The sequence below is a fragment of the Thermobia domestica genome, chromosome 7 (assembly GCF_964235325.1).
Source record: "Thermobia domestica chromosome 7, izTheDome1.hap1.1, whole genome shotgun sequence".
Taxonomy (NCBI): domain Eukaryota; kingdom Metazoa; phylum Arthropoda; class Insecta; order Zygentoma; family Lepismatidae; genus Thermobia; species Thermobia domestica.
Window position 1 is genome coordinate 205,703,997 of NC_137460.1, and position 19,079 is coordinate 205,723,075.

The following is a 19,079-nucleotide window of genomic DNA, read 5'->3' on the forward strand; positions in this document are numbered from 1 at the left end:
TATGTACATGTACATTCATAGTAGATAATGAACCTCCTTGTCGGGAAAAATAAAATGCTTTTGTACATTATATATAGACATGGAAATTCGTATATCGTGAGCTGGAGAATCTGGAAAAGTCAAGGAATTCATGCTCGCCAACTAGTAATGGCCTTCATACCCTCGAGCATGTTCTTAAAATAGACTTTCAACTTTGAGAACAGAAAGTGGTCAACTGGAGCCAGATTTGGCGATTATCATGGATGGTCCATGACTAAACTGATTTTTGATCAAAACCATTTGACAGTCTTATAGTTTTACAATGTTACAGATGGAGCATATTCAGAGAAGAATTGAATTGCCGGCGCTCATTAATTGTGCCCTGACACGAGTTCACTGGAACAATTGCTTCATCACTTCTAGGTAAAAGCTGCCATCAATGGGCTAGCGTTCTGAAACAAATACATAGTGAACATGACCAACAATAAAGGCCATCAAGAAAGATTTTGACTTCGTGACTAACGCATATGAGCCTTGGTTTCACTGTATCCCCGCCAGCGACTGTCGTGTAGCAAGAAGACCGTTCTTAAAATGCCATTTTTCACTGGTGACAGTGCTTCTAAAAAAAATTGCGAGGCATCTCTCAATGATTTTATGGAAAATGGCGGGGAATCTGCAGTTATCACGTAGTCTTTGAAACTTATAATTGGTACCTCTCTGTTTAACATTCAGAGGGCGTGGTACAGAACGGGCGAACAGCTTTTTGCTTTTCCTCAAATCTTCAGGGATGATACGCCTAACACTTCTCTTATTGATGCCGAGGATACTGCTGATTTTTCGGAGAGACAGTTGATTCTCGCATCTTAGGCAAGAAGATCCCTCACGGAGTCCACAAAGAGTTCCGTCGTGACTAGGTAGATGGCGTACGCACAGGATCTCACGTAAGGCTGTAGGTCCACGTTTCAGACAGGATCGCTGCTGAAAGGGACGTAAGCTCAAATCAAGTCAAATCAGACTTTTATATATATGTAATTTCCACTTCCCTCAGCCATTGCCTGTATCTTCAGGACTTATTATGCCAGTCCCTACTGCATCTTACTCTTTTTCTCTCTTCACATTCTTTTCGTTTTCCCTCTGTTCGATTTAATCCCCTTTAGCTAGGGACGAGGCACTTCTGCTGCACGTTATCTTATATATTTAAACATTCTCCCCTGGCCTCACAAAAGCATTTGTGCTACTTAAGTGTACTTGTTATAGACAGTGCTTCATGCTCATATGCATTCTGTAGTAAGCCATAGATTTCTGTGGCATTTTTTTTTCTTTTTCAATTTTGCACAAATCTTGATTACAGCCCTCAGCACCTCCATGCTGAAAACATGATCGAGTTACTGCGCAGTAATTACTAACAAGCTCGATTGCATACCGGAGCATGTTGAAACTTCCTCCAGTCCCTCGACAAACCGATGGGTTAAAAGAAAAATCAATCCGAAAACTTCATCACCGCACTATATATATATATATATATATATATATATATATATATATATCTAACTAACTAACTCTATGGCCTATGGAACCCGGAGGTTCAATGCCGCGTTCACAAAAGCTCTTCACTGACTTCTATCCTTAGCTAACTGCATCCAGCTTCTACTTTGTATTCCAATCTCTGCGAGATCCATCTTAACATTGTCCTCCCATCTGCGCCTAGGTCTTCCTAATGGTCGTTTTCCGATTGGTCTTCCTGTCAAGACTTTGAAAGCGTTTCTACTTTCTTCCATTCTAGCTACATGACCCGCCCACCTAAGCCTCCTAGATTTCACGACCCTAACAATGTTGGGTAAACCATATAAATTATGTAGTTCCTCGTTATGAAGTTTCCGCCATTCCCCATTCCCGTTCCTCTTGGGTCCGAATATTTGTATCAGGATCTTCTTCTCAAATACTTTCAGTCTATGTTCTTCCCTCAGAGTAAGTGACCATGTTTCGCAGCCATACAAAACAACAGGCATGATTACCGTTTTGTGTATATATATATATATATATATTGCTGCACTCAATTATTTGATTAAGTAAATATGAATATTAATACAAATCCCTATTTTAAAAAAAAGTTTTGGCATAGTTACATGATTTTGTCCAGAAATGAAGAAAATCAGCAAAGTTCATGAGGAGGCAATGCAGGTATTGCAAGGGATGTAACGAACGCACCGTGAAATTGCTACCAAAGAAGGTCTGAGCATTGATATGGTGGCAAATAAACGTAGACTCTACAAACCAAATATCGTCAAATCAAAACCATCTCAACAATACGAATAAGACTGTCTTGCAGTGGTGTTTGGTACGGTAAATTACAATAGGAACCTTTGATATTGCTGTCCAAGCCTTCCTCGGCCAAATCCATCTAACATCAGGGACAGTATGCAGAATACTCAGGAGTGGCGTCTTTTGATGCAACTCAAGGCCAGGAAACCCTTAATCAGTACCAAACACCAGACATAGCATCTAGACCGCACAGCGCCACAAGAATTTCATTGCAACAAATAGGGTGGAAATCATTGAGTCAGACGAGAATAAAATTAACTGCTCCGGATCTGATAGAAAACAGTGGACATGGTAGAAGGCCGGAAAATGCATAGAACCATCATGCACAACCCACATCCAAGTTTGGTAAGGTCTCCTTTATGTTTGAGAGCTCCCTCGTGGCTAAGCGGTTAGCGTACGCGCCTTTGGCGTGGGAGACCCGGATTCGATTCCCGGCGGGAGCTCATGTGGTTCGAATTCCATGTTAATCAGTAGGTCCACGTCTGATATAGCCTCGCTGCTGAACGGGACGCTAAACTTAAATCACCTCACCTCCTTTATGTTTGAGGTGCATAACCATCAATAGAATATTAATTGAATTAACCATTGTATTAATGAATGGAATGTAGAGCGTTTGGTGTACTAAAAATTGGTTGTTCTTTTACTGTCATTAATAGAATAATAATGCAACCGTCAGAGGTATTCTTAATGACATCCAAACACAATAGGAAGTTGTGGTACATACCACGTGGTCTGAGTGAAAGAGTGTGCGGCTGTTTAGGGAGCGAACTGGGTAGTGTAGTGATTAACCATCGGGACGGTACGTCGAAGATTCTGGGTTCGGGTCTCGGTCCAGTCGTGTACTTTTTCACTCTTTGTATATAATTGAATTCGCACTACAGAGGATTTGGTGTGATAAAAATCGGTTATTTCTTCCAGTCATTAACAAAATTAATTTGATTTAAATCATTCATTTTTCTTAAAAAATCAGCCGATTTAAAACAATCAACACTGCGAATGTATGATCGTTGTCATCTTTTCTTGGTCTTGTTTTTCAATCAACATGGAAAAATCTGTATGGCTAATTATATATCAGGGAAAATTTTAAAAATAACGTTCTGGGAAAATAGGAAAATTCAGGCAATTTTTCTCGTAATTTTTGTCACTACCGTAGTTGAGTCACTGTAATTTGCAGCAAACTATTCTTTTTGTGATATCACTTTAACCGAAACATGAGTTTCAGAAACGTTATGAGAAACATAAGGTCTCAGAGACCTATAAGTCAATTTTGTATTATATTTACTTCAAAATGTATTTAAGGTTTTATTATATATGTGGTATAGGAAGTATAAAATAAAAGAGCCATATAAACTTAAATTTTCACAAGTAAACAGATGTGGCACCACTGTGTTTTAAAATTTACCACTGGGTCTCCGAGACTCATGTTTCGGTTAAAGTGATTTACGAAACTTTCACAACTTCCTTGTATACTTTAGTTAGGGAATATAGAAAAACTACAAAATTCAATATGGCTTTGAAGCCTCAACACTTATCCGATATTGATTTAGGAGTGTGTAACATTTACTAATACTGTGAGTTGTGTAATTGATACCGAATTTGTGTTTTAAAAGGTTATAGTAGCTATGAAAGAAATGTCTAACTCTATTTTTGTAATATATGGAAAAATACTAACTCATTCTCACGCATGGAAGAACACAGTGAACGACATGTTTACTACGGATGTGTTAGTGTAAACTCCTTTGTTTGACCTAATAAGACCAGAATAAGAGAAGAATTCAAAGGCAGTTACAGCGTTTGAAGCTTCCCGAGGAGTAGATTCAGATTACTGTATATATTAACTTAGCCTCCATGTCCGGCTGTTTCCTCGGAATTTTTCAGTTTCTCCTACATTTTCATTCCACTATTTCTTTCATAATTATTCGTTTTCCGTCTCTTTGTCCTAAACATAATCGTGGGACATTAAACATTCCATTTCATTTTTAAAAATTAATCTGGACAATCAGTCCAAGCATTATATGCTTTTCACTGTGCTATTATTTTCTTTCGTTTAGTCGTAGGTAACACTTCATCTGTTTCCCATTTGGAATCAGCCCTCTTCCGGTTTTTGCATCTCCTTTATAATCCTGCATCAGGGTTTCACTGTGACCAGGAAATGATCTGAATCAATGTTCCCCCCTTCTATACATTTTCACATCTCTCAGACTATTGACTTTTACTTTCATCAATTTGTACTCGGCATTTACTTGGCATTTGTGTAATTTTTTAATGTATTTATGACGTTATCTGATTCCTGAACTTCTAATTTCTGGTAGAAGTTAACTTCATAATTCTACTTTTTTCTGTCAGCACGTATACATATATTGTTGTTATAGTCATCAGATTTCTTACTCTCAGTACATACCGTATATCTTTTTTATTCTTTGGATTGAAATCAACTTTTTGCTCTTAATGTTTTTCCTTACTAAACTGACGACTACAGATACGCTGTGTACTTTCACTATACAGTATCATTTTGTTTAGTGTTATGTTCCTGTTAAGTTTTTGATTTGCTACTGTGTTCCTTGTAATATTGTAATCCTTATCATTCAAGTGTAGTTCTTCAAGGTGTTCAAGTATAGTTCTAAGTGCTTGTAAGGTGTCAGTGTACAGAGTGTTCCCACATTCCAATTGCCGAAGGTAATGTCCACCCTCCTGGGTAAGTCTTATCTCCATCTATTCCACCCCATCCGAGCCTTAACTAAAGTCCTCGCAGATTGTCTATAGAATAAAGTGGTCGGCCATGTAAATAAAATTGGTGGAGGGTTTGCTCAACCCCATACCAGGAGAAGCAAATAATCTTTGTTAGGGTTTTCTTACTTAGGCTTAGAATCCCTTCATTAAGTACAATACAAAGCAAATAATGCTGGTTTGATGTACCCCAAATGCATGTTGATGTACTGTTCCCCTATTTGCTTCCCGGGGGTAGGAAACCTGGTAGAGAGTTCAACTTCTCTCCCAACTTCAAGTAAGACTTAAAAGTGGTTAGGTTTTATGGATCCAGATCATTGTGCATTGGTACAAATTCTGAACAACTCAAGTGGTTCTACAGTTCTCATTCGTATTTATATTCTTAGCTACCCGCACTCTGCTTGCTCTTCGATCGTTTCCAGATGTCAGAATGGTATATCATGATTCTAGGATTGGTATATTGTGTTTCGAAATATTTAATTATTAAAATCCATTTACTTTAATATGAAACCTCGTTATCATTAACACTCACTTTTTATGTTTTAGTTCAATCAAGGATGATGAGATGCTGGAGATCGATGATTCTGATTCTTTGGAATACCTCGACGACGAGGCCAACAGTGATTCAGAAGACAGCCTGATGAGGGAGGCACTTACCGACGAAGATATTCGGAAACGACGCGAGTGGAATGAAGAAACAACGAAGAAATTCACGCGGTGTATATCATGCTCGAGAAAAATTTTTAACGCTGCTTTACACTCCGGAAATGAGCCCTCCGGGGACTGTTACCAGTGCAGTGTTTGTATTTACGGTATTTTTCAAGCCAGTGCCAAAAAAGTTAAAGAGAAGGAAACAACTGACGTTTCACCTTCCGTTCCGTCTGTGTGTACGATGTGGAAGTGTACGGATTGCAAGAAACTCTTTAACTCGTTATCGGAGCTTCAGAAACATACAGAGAGCCACCGATTCAAGTGCAGCGCTTGTAAATTAGGTTTTGGTGATCTTGCAAACCTAGAAACACACATGAAAGTTTACCATAAAAAGAACTCGTATCGCTGTCACTACTGTCAACGAACGGTCACTGGATTGGCCAGTCTCAGAGAACATTTGATGAGCGTTCATTCGCAAGTTATGTGTAGCGTATGCTCTATGCTATTCCCCTCGGTAGAAGAGTTTGAGAAACACCGTCCTGTTCATACTCGATCGAATGTTCTTAAGTGTTGCGTGTGTGATAAAACTTTCAACTACAACTCTTTTAGTCCGAATCTGAAGGATTTTACTTGCATTACGTGTACATTTAGAAAGAGAAGGCTGAAAATGTAAATTCTGTGGTATCAGTAATTGTAATCATTGTCGTCATCCCATCCTCACTTTTTTTCATTATTATTATATACTGTGTAATTGTATTATTCGTACCAGTAATATATGAGTGAGTAAGCAATTTAATGGTATTGGTTACAGATTATCTCCAGACAGTACAAGAATCTATGTTGCTCCAGAATTCACACATTTGTATTGCAGAATAAGTAGATTTTTCTTCTGAAATAGTTGCCTAACCGTGATAAAAATAAGAACGGATTCATCCCGAAGTCCACTTTCATTCGCTTAATCTCATGACTACTATCCATTTCATAAAGATAGGCCCCTGACTTCGTGGTGCTGCCGTGACGTTCAGTCAAAACTTATATTGCATTGTCGTACCTCGTTGGAATTGCTGAAATGTTGTCTTTTCAATACTTAAGACATAAAAATTTTCTCTGTACTATGTAGTGAGAAAAAAATAAAAATTAATGAAAAAGTGCGTATTTTTTCGTACTTTTTTGGTAGATCAATGTTTAGAGGACTATATCTCAGAAAAGAGATCACGTGAAATAATTTCCTGTGCACAATATGTAGATGCATCCATTAACTGTAAGTTGTGAAAAGTTCAATTTTCATCACTTGATACTTTTTGTGTAATTAAAACAAATGTACGATGCTCTGATCTCCTTTACCATGGTAGTTAGAGAAACGTACAAAACACTGTTCGAAAATTTGGAAGTCTAGTATTCCAAATATTTGAAACTATTAACTTAAAAAGGTTTAGTTGGTAGAGTATTTATTTTTAAATTTTTTTTTTTTACTTCAACATGTTCTCTGCGTTAAGCGGTGAGCCATGTTGAAGCCCAATCTTTAAATTCCCCGCGCTTATATGAAGAAACAGCATACAGTAAGTGGAAGTGCGGCAACGCTGTCGTGCAGTGTTGTCGCGTTCAGGAAGTTTGTAGCGCGAAGCTTACTTCATAAGAATGTAATAGGAAAAAGTATTTATTATAACTTTTCACAACATCATAAAAATAATAATAATGCATTACACATCTCAATTTAATCGAAATAAAACGTTGAAGTAAAACATCCGAAAACTCATCTCTTAATCTATTTACTTCATTCACTTTCGTAATGGGTTTGTTGACTCATCGCTGCTCCTGTTATCTTCCTGTATACTTATTAACAATGGCTCCATTTCTACCTCAAGATCCTGTATCAGTATACACACTTTGCAGCTTACGAACATGTTAAAGGTTAAAAAGAAATGTATCCTTGGCAATCACGTGTTCACCTAAGTTCTGCGATCAATTCCCCTGCCGAATGTACAATAACACAGAATGGGTCCTTTGTTTTCTTTCAACGAAAAAAAAAAAAAAGCAATGAGTAGGTGACGAGGGCTGTATTTGGGTCTAATCACGTTGCACTGATTACGTCTTCAACACTTCCCTTCGGTTCGTAGGCGTCAAAAACTTAGACATGCACTCACATCATATGGGTTCATTGCAATGAGACGGACGAATGGGCATTTATATTTTCCTTAGTATATGTCGTGGCTTTTGATTATATATATACAGGGTTTGTATGATAAGTAATGAGACCAGGTCTGGAAACATTGTTTTATTGATCTGATCTGTACAGGGACTTAAAAGCTTTCGAAGTACTCTCCTCTTGCGTCGATGCACTTCTGCAATCGATGTTTCCACGCTGCAAACGCCCCCTGGAAGTCAGCAGCCGGCATGTCCTTTAGAAATGTGGTCACGGCTGCTTGGATGGCTGTGACGTCTGCAAAACGGGTTCCTTTCAAGCGTGGCTTCAGCTTCGGGAAGAGGAAGAAGTCGGCCGGGCTCACATCTGGGCTGTAGGGTGGTTGTGGAAGGACTTCCACCCCAATCCGGGTCAAAAAGGAGGTCACTAAGAAGGCGGTGTGGGCAGGGGCATTGTCGTGATGCAACTTCCACCGGCTAGCGATCGCCGGTCTTTTCCGCTTGACGCTCCTGTGCAGTCTCTCAAGGACTTGTTTGTAGAAGGCGGCGTTGACGGCTTGTCCTTGGGGTACAAACTCCTTGTGGACCACCCCCACATTGTCAAAAAAAACAATCAACATTGTTTTCACCTTTGACTTCGACATTCTGGCCTTCTTGGGGCGCGGGGACGCAGGAGTGTGCCACTCCGCGCTTTGACGTTTCGTTTCAGGGTCGTACTGGAACACCCACGACTCGTCACCTGTTATGACGTCATCTTCAAAGTTAGGGTCACTGTTCATGAGGTTCAACAGTTCCTGACAACAATCAACACGTCGTTGCTTTTGTTCGTCAGTCAACACTCGCGGCACCAGTTTCGCACAGATTTTTCTCATTCCCAATTGTTCCGTCACAATCTTGTGCACTGTTGTGTGGTTCATATCGAGTTCATCAGCAATCAATCTCAACGATAATCGACGGTCTGAGTTCAGGAGATCCCTCACTTTTGCCACAGTTTCGTCCGTAGTCACTGTTGTCGGGCGTCCAGCCCTCTCCAGATCCTCAACGCTTTCCCGGCCGTTCCGGAACGCACTGTGCCAACGAAACACCTGGGCTTTGGATAGGGCTTCCTCTTTGTAGGCCTCCGTGATGAGAGAAAGCGTCTGAGTAGCCGTTTTCCCCAGGCGAACGCAAAATTTGATCGCATAACGCTGTTCGATGGAACCCTCCATGTTTGTTGATTTTCCGCCGTGACAAGAATGTTCACAAGGGCTTTGTCCAAGGCTTGTCCGCGCTCCACTAAGGCTCGGAGCCAACTGACGCGCGGTGCGTTGCATGCTCGGACCCCCCCCTACATCCTCCATCACCGACAAACCCGCTCCAGCGACACGCGCGCCGCGGCGCGGCGAGTCTCATTACTTATCATACAGACCTTGTATATATATGGATATTCCTTTACGAGCGGTGGTATTACAAAAAGAAGAGACAACATTTTTAGGGATAATGAAATTGCAGAACTGATGAATGACTCCGACTCAGACAGTTATGAGTTAGTAATGAATAGTAATGACATTGATTATTCTGTGCTCAGTGGCGTATTCGGGAGTGAACAAGATAGTAACTCTGTTTCAAGTGAACCTGAGGCTGCGCCGGGAAAGAGAGAAAAAAAGTGTCGTTCCTATTCAAAGACAGATTCTGATGTAGCTTGGAGCGATAAAATTCAAGTAAATGCATACCCCTGTTTTGTGGTATCCCGGAAATTGATCAAAATGCTGGGCTATCTACAGAGTATTCCGCATATAAAGTGTTTCAGCTGTTTTTACCGATGAAGTTTTATAGTAAAAAAAAAAAAGTTGAATTGATTTTGAGTTGAACGTCTTGTTCAGCAGTGAGGCTATATGAGACGTCGACCTACTGATTAACGTGGAATCCAAACTACATGAGCTTCTCCCAGGAATAGTAGTAAAAGTTATGAATCAATACGCAAAACAGCAGATTGAGAAAAAGAAAAAATACTAAAACAAAAATCTTTGTTTTCTAAATGAAAGCGTGTTACTTTAATTAAAAACAAGGAAATTTTTACACTAATTATTCACATAAGCCTTGTACGGAAGCCAGCTTTACGCGGTTTTACAAATCAACTACGCAAGAGCTATTAGTATGTCTGTCAAGTGGTGGAACAGATTTTCTGTGAAGTGTAAACTCAATATTACATATCAACTAAGGTTGTATCATATAATAAAGTTTATGCTTGTATTTGTTTCTGTGCAAGTATATTTTGTACTGCGTGCAGTAAGTGAAAAACTGATAAGAAAGCAACAAATTTTCGAAGACCATCACATGCAAATCCAAACAAAATAAGAGTTCGCTTTTCTAATTTTGAACATTTGGCACATTTTCTGTATATCCTGTTAATTTCTAAGAAATTGGTTTAAAATCTGCGGAGATAAAATTTTAAAAATATCTCTAAAAAGTGCCGGACAGTGTGCGTGACAAGTTTAAATACCCGTCCGTCTGAGAATGTATACGCGCCAGGAAAATGTGGCAACGTAGCACTCCGTATAAACTGCGATAGCGAAGGGCGCAAAGCTGAGAAAATCATAATGTCATATTTGTGATTATTTATCTTTTAAAACAAGTCAAAACAGTTTGGTTGAAAAAGCTACTTTAAGATCTTTCTAAAAGTTTTTTAAGATTGTTAATACACCGCAGCAATTCAGAGATAATGATGTCTCACTTTTTACTGAATAACAAGAAAATTACTACGTGTTGAGTGATGAAATTTTCAGAACTTACAGGTAACATATGCATCTACATATGGTGCACAGGAAATTATTTCATGTTATCTCCTTTCCGAGATATAGTCCTATAAACATTGATTTACCAAAAAAGTACGAAAAAATACGCACTTTTTCATTAATTTCTATTTTTTTCTCACTACACAGTACAAAGAAAATTTGTATGTCTTAAGTATTGAAAAGACAACATTCCAACAATTCCAACGAGGTACGACAATGTAATATAAGTTTTGACTGGACGTCACGGCAGCACCACCAAGTCAGGGGCCTATCTTTATGAAATGGATAGTAAGTGTCTTCATAACGTATTCTATTGACATGTGATTTTTAAAAATTAATATAATTTTGTACTTATGTATAAGTTATAGTGTTGGTACGTACATCATGAACGCTAAACCTAAATAAGGAAATAATATAAATTTCAGGAGCCGTTTATTTAGTTAATTCTGATGTTTACTAAACCAATCCATTACAGCGCCGTAGTCTCATTGGAATACCGCTTTTCGTTAGATAAGCAAAATCAAACAGTACCAGTTTGGTCCGATTGGCATTTATCCAGCGTCGTAAAGACAATTGGGGGAGCCACCTAAAAGAAATAAATATAGTGAATTCCGTCTATGAGTGTCACAACTGTCTGTTATAAATCAAAAACAATTCTGTTTGTAGTCGATCATCCAGTTAAGAGTTTTATCATTTGACTGGGTAGAGCTCTTCATCGACTGAAAAGATCACAGTTTATTTTAATGAATATAACCAATTCATATTTACTTGTGAAACAACGCTTGTAAATTGTCATTTCTTTCTGCCTATTCTATCACTGTGTGTGCTCTCACACAAAGTTCGTGAATATGAAAATTGCTGTTTTCCATCTAAATGATTGTTATTGTAATAGCAAGAGATCCGTTTACTAAACATCAAAATGTAACTAAACTTCAGTTCACTAGTACTAAAATTTAGTCACAATTTGAATTATCATTGCTTTGAGACATTAAAATTGCTTCCCTTATTTGAGTGGTATCCATATATAATCTGTGTTTCGTTTTCTATAATATAATAGATGGTCTTTCTTTTATAAGATGTTTCGTTTTGTACAATAGTTTATCTTTTCTGTTTGGAGATAGCTGTTACATTATCTATTGTAAGTTTCAGTTTATGGTGTTATTGAACCCTTCCCAACGTTTTCTAAGAATATATTTATAACATTGAATGTATAGGAGTAGTGCAACATATGATACATATCTGTTTTGTTTTCTGTAGGGAAAGTTATATTAAGCTCCTGAAAACTAAATAAACGTATTAGTGTCATTTTTGTACGTAAGAAATCTAAATATGACCATGAACGGGAACAAAAGTTATGTGAATTTTAAATTCCGAAAAAATGTATGTATTATATACATATGTCCTGAATGAATTTTTAAAAAATCAGTTCATTGTGTTGGGACAACAAATTCGTTCCGAAGTATTATATATTAATTTATATAATGTGCACAACAAATTCGCATTTAAATTTGAATTTGTAATGATTTTTGTTTTGATACTATATGTAACGGAAGCAGGACTTCCAAATCATCATAAATTGAAAGCTATATACCTTAAATTACAGAAGGTATGAATATAGTCTAGACATATCTGCAACTTGAGTAAGTTTCGAATGGCGTGGACCTACCCACGTATAATCATTTGCAAAGTTCTACTTGTTTAAGAGTATTACAGGACATATTATTTCAAGGATATATTAGTTCACCTGTCATTAAATTTGGACAAAATATTATGGAAAATTGAATGTCCATTCCTTAAAATACAAGGAGTGTTCAAATGAAAAGATACGAAATGTCGTACAAAGCAGACCAGTTGAAATAGGAATATACCGATTTAGAATAACGTAGTGAGATATCTAGGGAAGAGAATGTATGCCTGGCGTGGTTATGCGTGTGCGCCGACGCATCTCACATGGCGCAGGAAAGAATTAGGCAGTTGTGTGTTCCGTCCAATTGACGCGACAATACGTGTGGGAAAATCATGACGTTCACATTGAAGTATTTGACGATTGAGGAACAGCGAGGTGTTATTAGATTTCTGACTGCGGAAGGGGTTAAACAAGGCACTGTTCATCACCGGATGGTGGCCGTATACGGGGAGACTGTGTATCCGACAAGTCAGCGAGAAAGTGGAGTGCTCGTTTTCGTGAAGGCTGGACAAATTAAAGTGGGAGCGGCTTGAGATCCGCTCTACAGCCGTACATGTCTCTCTATGACTTCCATCCGTTTGATATGTATAAAGCTCAAAGGGAAGCTCTCCAATTTGGACGAGGAACTGAAGGACAATGGAGAACTGGCTGCTGTCATAACCACAGGAATTCTGGGAACAGGGAATCCTTCGGCTCGTGAAACAGTGGGGTAGTTGTGCTCAGGCCTCTGGTGATTACTTTTGAATAAAGACTTCGATTATACACACAATTTTGTTTCGTACCTTTTCATTTGGACATCCCTCGTAATAATAATGGTTCAATTTTCATGTTTTGTACAGCGCCATTTAGCGGTTGTTCACAAGTAGGAGCAGAGCATAGTTCTCGTATGAAAGATCTACCACTTCAACAATTGATTTTATAATCTCAAAACGGATTTTTCATCGCTTCGAAAACCGTATTTTCCGACATTCTCAAGTATATATTTGATATATTCGTTGTTTTTGTCATCTTAATGGACTGTTAAGTTTTGACGTCACGTCCGTATTGTTGCGTGGTATGGGTCTATTCCGCTTTGATGAAGGACTTTAAAAAGAAAGAACTATAGAAAACAGGTATCAGTAATGATATTTCAGGAATTATAAATTATTTTGGAGGGATCCTAGTCTGATTCAGAAAGAAAAGAAAATGAAATGAAATCTTTGAGTTTTACGTCCCACGATTATGCCGGTTAGGCTAAAGGAGACGGTGATGATGAGAGATGAGTGAAATGGTGGAATGAAGAAAGTGGGAGGAAACGGGAGAACCCCGAGAAAACCCACGACAGAAAGAAAAGAATGCCACTAAACAAATAGTGTTGTTTCAATTAAATACGATGGAAATTTAGTATGTATTCGGTGCAGCCAGTATGAATAATAATTAAAAGTGTACATATGATTCTGAGAACATTTTTTTTAACACAGTGATTATTAAATAACAATTGTGACAATTAAAAGTTCATACATTGTGAAAATGCAAATCGAGTTAGTAACATAGGTGTGCCAATGTGTTACTAACTAGTCAAGTAAATGGAACGTGGTGCATACTAGTTGTGTGATATAACTACATTTAATGTAACAAATGAAATACTGATCAAAGCTTAAAAAATACCTGTATTTTAAAAGTACAATGTGATACAGTTTCGGATAGCTACCATATCCTTCATCAAACACTATATACACACTATCAGAAAGTGTATGTATAGTGTCTGATAAAGGATATGGCAGGTATCCGAAATTGTAACACTATAGTTTTAAAATACAGTGTGTTTTTAAGTTTTGGTCAATATTTCTTTCGTTACAATATCCAATCCAAAGCCATGGATAGTGTTATTATATATTTAATATATTTGTCGTAGTGAGGGTATGAATTATTGCGCCGTCTCTTTACATGGTATACAAATGGTATCAGGATTCCACAGTGTTTAATTCTTAGTGCGCATCGAGGCCATATACTGAAAAATCATATTTTTTAAACATATGGACGAGGAAAGGTCGGTTTGATGTAACTCATAGCAGGGACTGGTGGCTTGGTGGGAGCCGACATACAGTGTCCAGTATCAGTGGCGGATCCAAGGGGGGGCTATAGCCCCCCCCCTTGACGCTCAGTTATACACTGGATAAAATGGGTTTCAATCCTGCTTTGCACTGGCTAAAACGGCAAAGTATGGTTTAGTCCCTCCCTTGATCATATCCTGGATCCGCCCCTGTCCATTATAATAATGTGTGCACCCACCAACTGCTCCGCTCAGATCAATATAGAGTGGCTAAATAGATTCTACCTCCATAAGCTTGGTGTTGCTTAAGCACGTAAAATATCAAAACAGAATTGGAACTCAATATAGCTCATTAGTGAAAGGAATGTGTGGGGTAAGAGCAAATGTTTTCCTTACTGCTAGGACTTGGGATCTAGAGCTTAGCGTGCGAATGAAACTCAATATTTACAAAATTAACGACAGAAAGGAAAAAGATAAACGGGGAAAGAGTGGGAAAACTCAAGAACATTACTTGATTGCAAAGTATTACGTGACTACGTATTGTTGCTGTCCTTTGAATATCGAAAACTGCGTTTCTTGGTCTTCAGATCTCTGCTGGTGGGCATCTAAGGCTTCTTTCTTCTAAACTTGTAAAAGGACCTTAAGATTTGCTCCTATCTATTAAGGGTACTCACTTGTGGGTATGTAAATAGCGTATGCGCTTTTGACGTGGGAGATCCTGGTTCGATTCTTGGCGGGAGCTCGTGACTCGGATCCCGCTTTAAACTGTGAGTCCACGTCTCATATATCTTTGCTGCTGAAATGGACACTAACATTAAATCAAACTAACGAATTAATCCTCTCGATTAGGATCCAGGGATAGTCTCTGAGTAGGCATTCTATTCAAGCAGTCCCTTCTCTTATGTTCATCACAAAACCGATTAGAAGAGAAAGTCGGAAAATTAGTTTTCCCTCCTCTCCCGAGAAATCGTAAAGCAATGAGAACAGGACATAGGTTTAATGCGAGAACCGGTCATCATTTAGTGACGTACCACCAAGATCCTGTAGATGGTGCTATCACAGTGTACGGCGGATGAGTGGGCCAGTCTGTGCCTAGCGGGTATGGAAGTTGATACAACCAGTGTGTAGCTGTATTGTCAGACACTGACAAAACTGGAGTGTGCTATTTGCACGAAGCGGCTTGTCCTTTTGACATCTAGGCATTCCTTTCCTTTTGTGCGAGAATGCGAAACCACCCAGCTACCCTCGATTGGAAGCGCCTTAGCCATCCGCCATACAGTCACAGTCTCGTCCACCTCTTTCCAATACTGAAGAAAGCTCTTGCAAAAGACATTTTGGAACCAGTGACGAAGTTAGGACAATCGTAGTATTTTCCCGCATGTGGACAGGCTCGGACTGGCCAGGGCAGGAGGGCAGGAATCCCTGCCGGGACCCTCTGTAAATATATAATGAATATTGAATAAAATGGAAAGCAAGTTGAAACATGTCTGCTGTGTTGGTGCATAGTTACTCGTTGTAGTTTGTTCCATTCCTAGAGTTCGGTGGTCCCCAGCAATGAACGTAGTCTTGGGGTCCCATTATTGGAATGAAACTAACAATATTAGGCTATAAAGTCCTGTTTGAAGTCCTTTTTTTGTGGCCTAGTAAGAATATACTTCAACAATATGAAGAATGGGCCTCCAGCATCATATTGTCTAAATGTGTAAATAGGGCCTCATGAACTAAGTTACATAAAGTCCTGTTGAGACCCGCTGTTAGTCGTTTGACAAATTATTGCAACACCATAAAGAAACAGACCAGGTCCCCACCGTGGGGTATCATTACCACCGTAAATGAAGCTGACTGCTTTATGAAGAAAAGCCACCCCATCTCAAAGGTTTTACAAGACTGTTAAACTTCTACTACTACTACTACTACTACAAGGGAAAGGGAGATGGGATCCTTCAAATGAGGCTCCTAACGGGACCCTATACCCCCCAGTCCGAGATTGATGTGGGACACGCATTTTTCCCGGGGAGGGGGTTTAAACCTTGTAAAGCGGAGTGACAAATGCATGAACGTCCTTGATTCTTATGTGGAAAAATAAAGTAAACCTTGTTCAATATTTTCGCAATGTATTATTTGTTTTACGTAAACACCTCTGTCCATAGCCGCCAAAGGAAACTTATTTTCCGACTTACTTTCGTATAGTCCCTCGTCATGAATCAATTACCCAAACTATGTAAACAACCAGAAAGTAAAAGTTTTAAGATAAGTAGAAAAACTTTCTTTGCTTTCAGCATTGAACTAGGAAGAGGGATAAGTTTCATGATTTAGTTTTATAAAGTATTAACATGGAGTTGACAAGACGTGATGTCTTAACTTATACAATGTCTCTAATTAATTTTCTCCAAAGACTGGTATGGTCTTGCCAAATGTAAATATTTTTACTGTAAAACTGAAGATTCAAGATACACGTGTAGGAAAATATTTCACGTTGATTCGGCAGTTGATAAATTGACAAGGAAGTTAAATTAACCACTACAGGAAATATGATTGGTGTACTTACAGAAAGCTAAAATATGATTATCATTTTCAAACTCTAATGCATATTGAAAAACTAAAGTTTTGTGTATTACATAATAAAGCATTGGCAGTATGATTCAAAGGACGATTATGTAATCAAGGTTTGGTAATATTTTATGAAGACAAAATAATACACATGTATTGTCAACATGATCAATCTTTGTACGAATTTGTTGTGTGTGAAGTGTGAATAAAGGTTCCCCGATTCTTTTAGAGGTATTTCAAATAATACATTTTTCTGTATTAGTTTGTGTAGAGAGCAAATGAAAAAAATTGTCTAATGAACAGTGTATGTAAATATTTCCTATACTTTCGTTTCTACTTAAAAACGCAATCACATCATGACTGCTGATATCCTAATGTTTTCTGTGTGGGGTTCTGTGGATCGATATACATTTATATATATAGGTTTTGTTACTATTCTTATAGAGAATCCACAAGTTTATTTTATTTTATTTTTCAGGAAGGAAGTTCATTAATTTATATGTGTACTTTCTCCGGTGCAACCGAACGGTTGCTAGCTAGAATGGTTTATCTCAACTTTCGTGGAAATGGAATTTTTCCTCAGTATGACGAATATACGGTTGCTGTGTATATTTATTTATTACATGTAGGGGCAGCTGTTTCTGGATATACGAGATTTTAGTGAGAACACACTGGAAAAACATCAGTATTTTACCATCGGCCGCTGGCCATCAATCCTTCAGTTAGGTTAAGAAGTATTTATCTTCAACCAATGACTTCCTTGAAACTTGCTGCATCATTTTACTTCGTGACGACCACGAATCTTCTCAGTGAAATTGTAGAGTACTTATAAGGTCACCGAGAAAGAATGATGGGCCTTCCTGGGTTAGATGGTATTTATGTGGTTGAATGATACACCGTTTTGTTTGGTAACTCAAATAGTTTATTCAGTTCAATAATAAATGCAATGCTACCAGAATCCAGTATAATACCTCAAAAAACTTTTTAAAGTACGTTTCCATGTCAATATGTTTGCACCATTCACATCACAATATGCGTCTAGCTGATAAGAAATTTCACACCAGACACCGTTGAGGATGTCTGGCATAATAGTGCCAATTTCTTCGTTGATTCTTGCTTTAAGTGGTTCACATTACCGATTTAAATGTGGTGTAATATGTGTTTGATAAAACTTCACAAGAATGATGCACACATAGAAACATGTAAACGCACTTTAACAAGTTTTCTATCTCAGTATACTAGATTCTAGTAGCCGTACTTGTCTTTTCACCGAAAAGTTGCCAAAGAAAGCAGTGTATCATTCAACCACCACCACTCTTCTACAGCAGCCTCATGGATTCACGCTATTCTTTCTCGAAGACCCTATATTTTTAATTTTATGATTTAGCTCGTCAGCTACAATTATTTTGTTCCACATAAATATAATTTGCTTTAACATAATGATAATTTTAAAACAAGCAGTCTTGCTTGAAATCGCGTAGTCCATTTTTAAAGCAGTTTAAGATTGTATGAGAAAGTTTTTTTTATTTATTTATTTATTTTTTTTTAAATATTTATCTATTTATTTGCGGACAAACCTTAGGTTTTCGTGAAAATGTAAGTTTGGAGAGCTGTAGTGAAATGTAAAAGCGTCAATGAAAATTTATTAAAACATTTATTTATTAAAACAATGTTAGTTTTATCTGTATGTGAAGGAATAAAATATAGTAATAAATATTTTTTATTCTTACATTACATTCAGTTAATGCATTTGGACGTCTTAACTTCAAAGTTTTCACAACAGCTTGTACTGATTTTCTCATTTATGTTCATAGTTCCAGGGCCTCTTAATTTTTATTTTATATCGGTGCCCATAATTAGAAAATATTTAAATTAAATGTATTGTGTGCAATGGTTTCGTGTTGCTAGAACACACAGGCTTTCCTTAATGAACTAATACGCAGTGGTTCAAATTCCATCTTAAACCATAGGTCCACGTTTCGTGTAAGTTCGGTGATTAATAGGGATTCTAAGCTCGCACCAACTAGAACACAGAGTGCAGGCACATAGCCAAAGGGGGGGAGTCCGGAACCCCCCCTCTCGAGACCAGAAATTTAAAAAAATAAGGAAGGATGAAACGAAATGAGAAAATGAATGATCAATGTTAAAAATAAATAGCTACAGCAAGGTTTTGGTTACTCTTTCTTGAGGAGATTTGTATTACTTGCAATACGTG

The 19,079-nt window shown here is 37.9% G+C and overlaps 1 protein-coding gene across 2 annotated transcripts in view; it reads left to right on the top strand.

Moving 5' to 3' along the window:
- The window catches only part of LOC145690683 (uncharacterized), a 49,335-nt gene extending 41,222 nt beyond the window's left edge, over positions 1-8,113 (top strand). The window contains exon 4 of one of the 2 annotated variants that reach the window (XM_081765823.1): positions 5,575-8,112. In XM_081765823.1, the coding sequence (XP_081621949.1) occupies positions 5,575-6,352 (778 nt within the window). In that variant the 3' untranslated portion in view covers positions 6,353-8,112. Of the gene's footprint in view, positions 1-5,574 lie in introns of both variants that reach the window. The other variant, XM_081765824.1, reaches the window with a different exon arrangement.
- Positions 8,114-19,079: the final 10,966 nt, after the last annotated feature.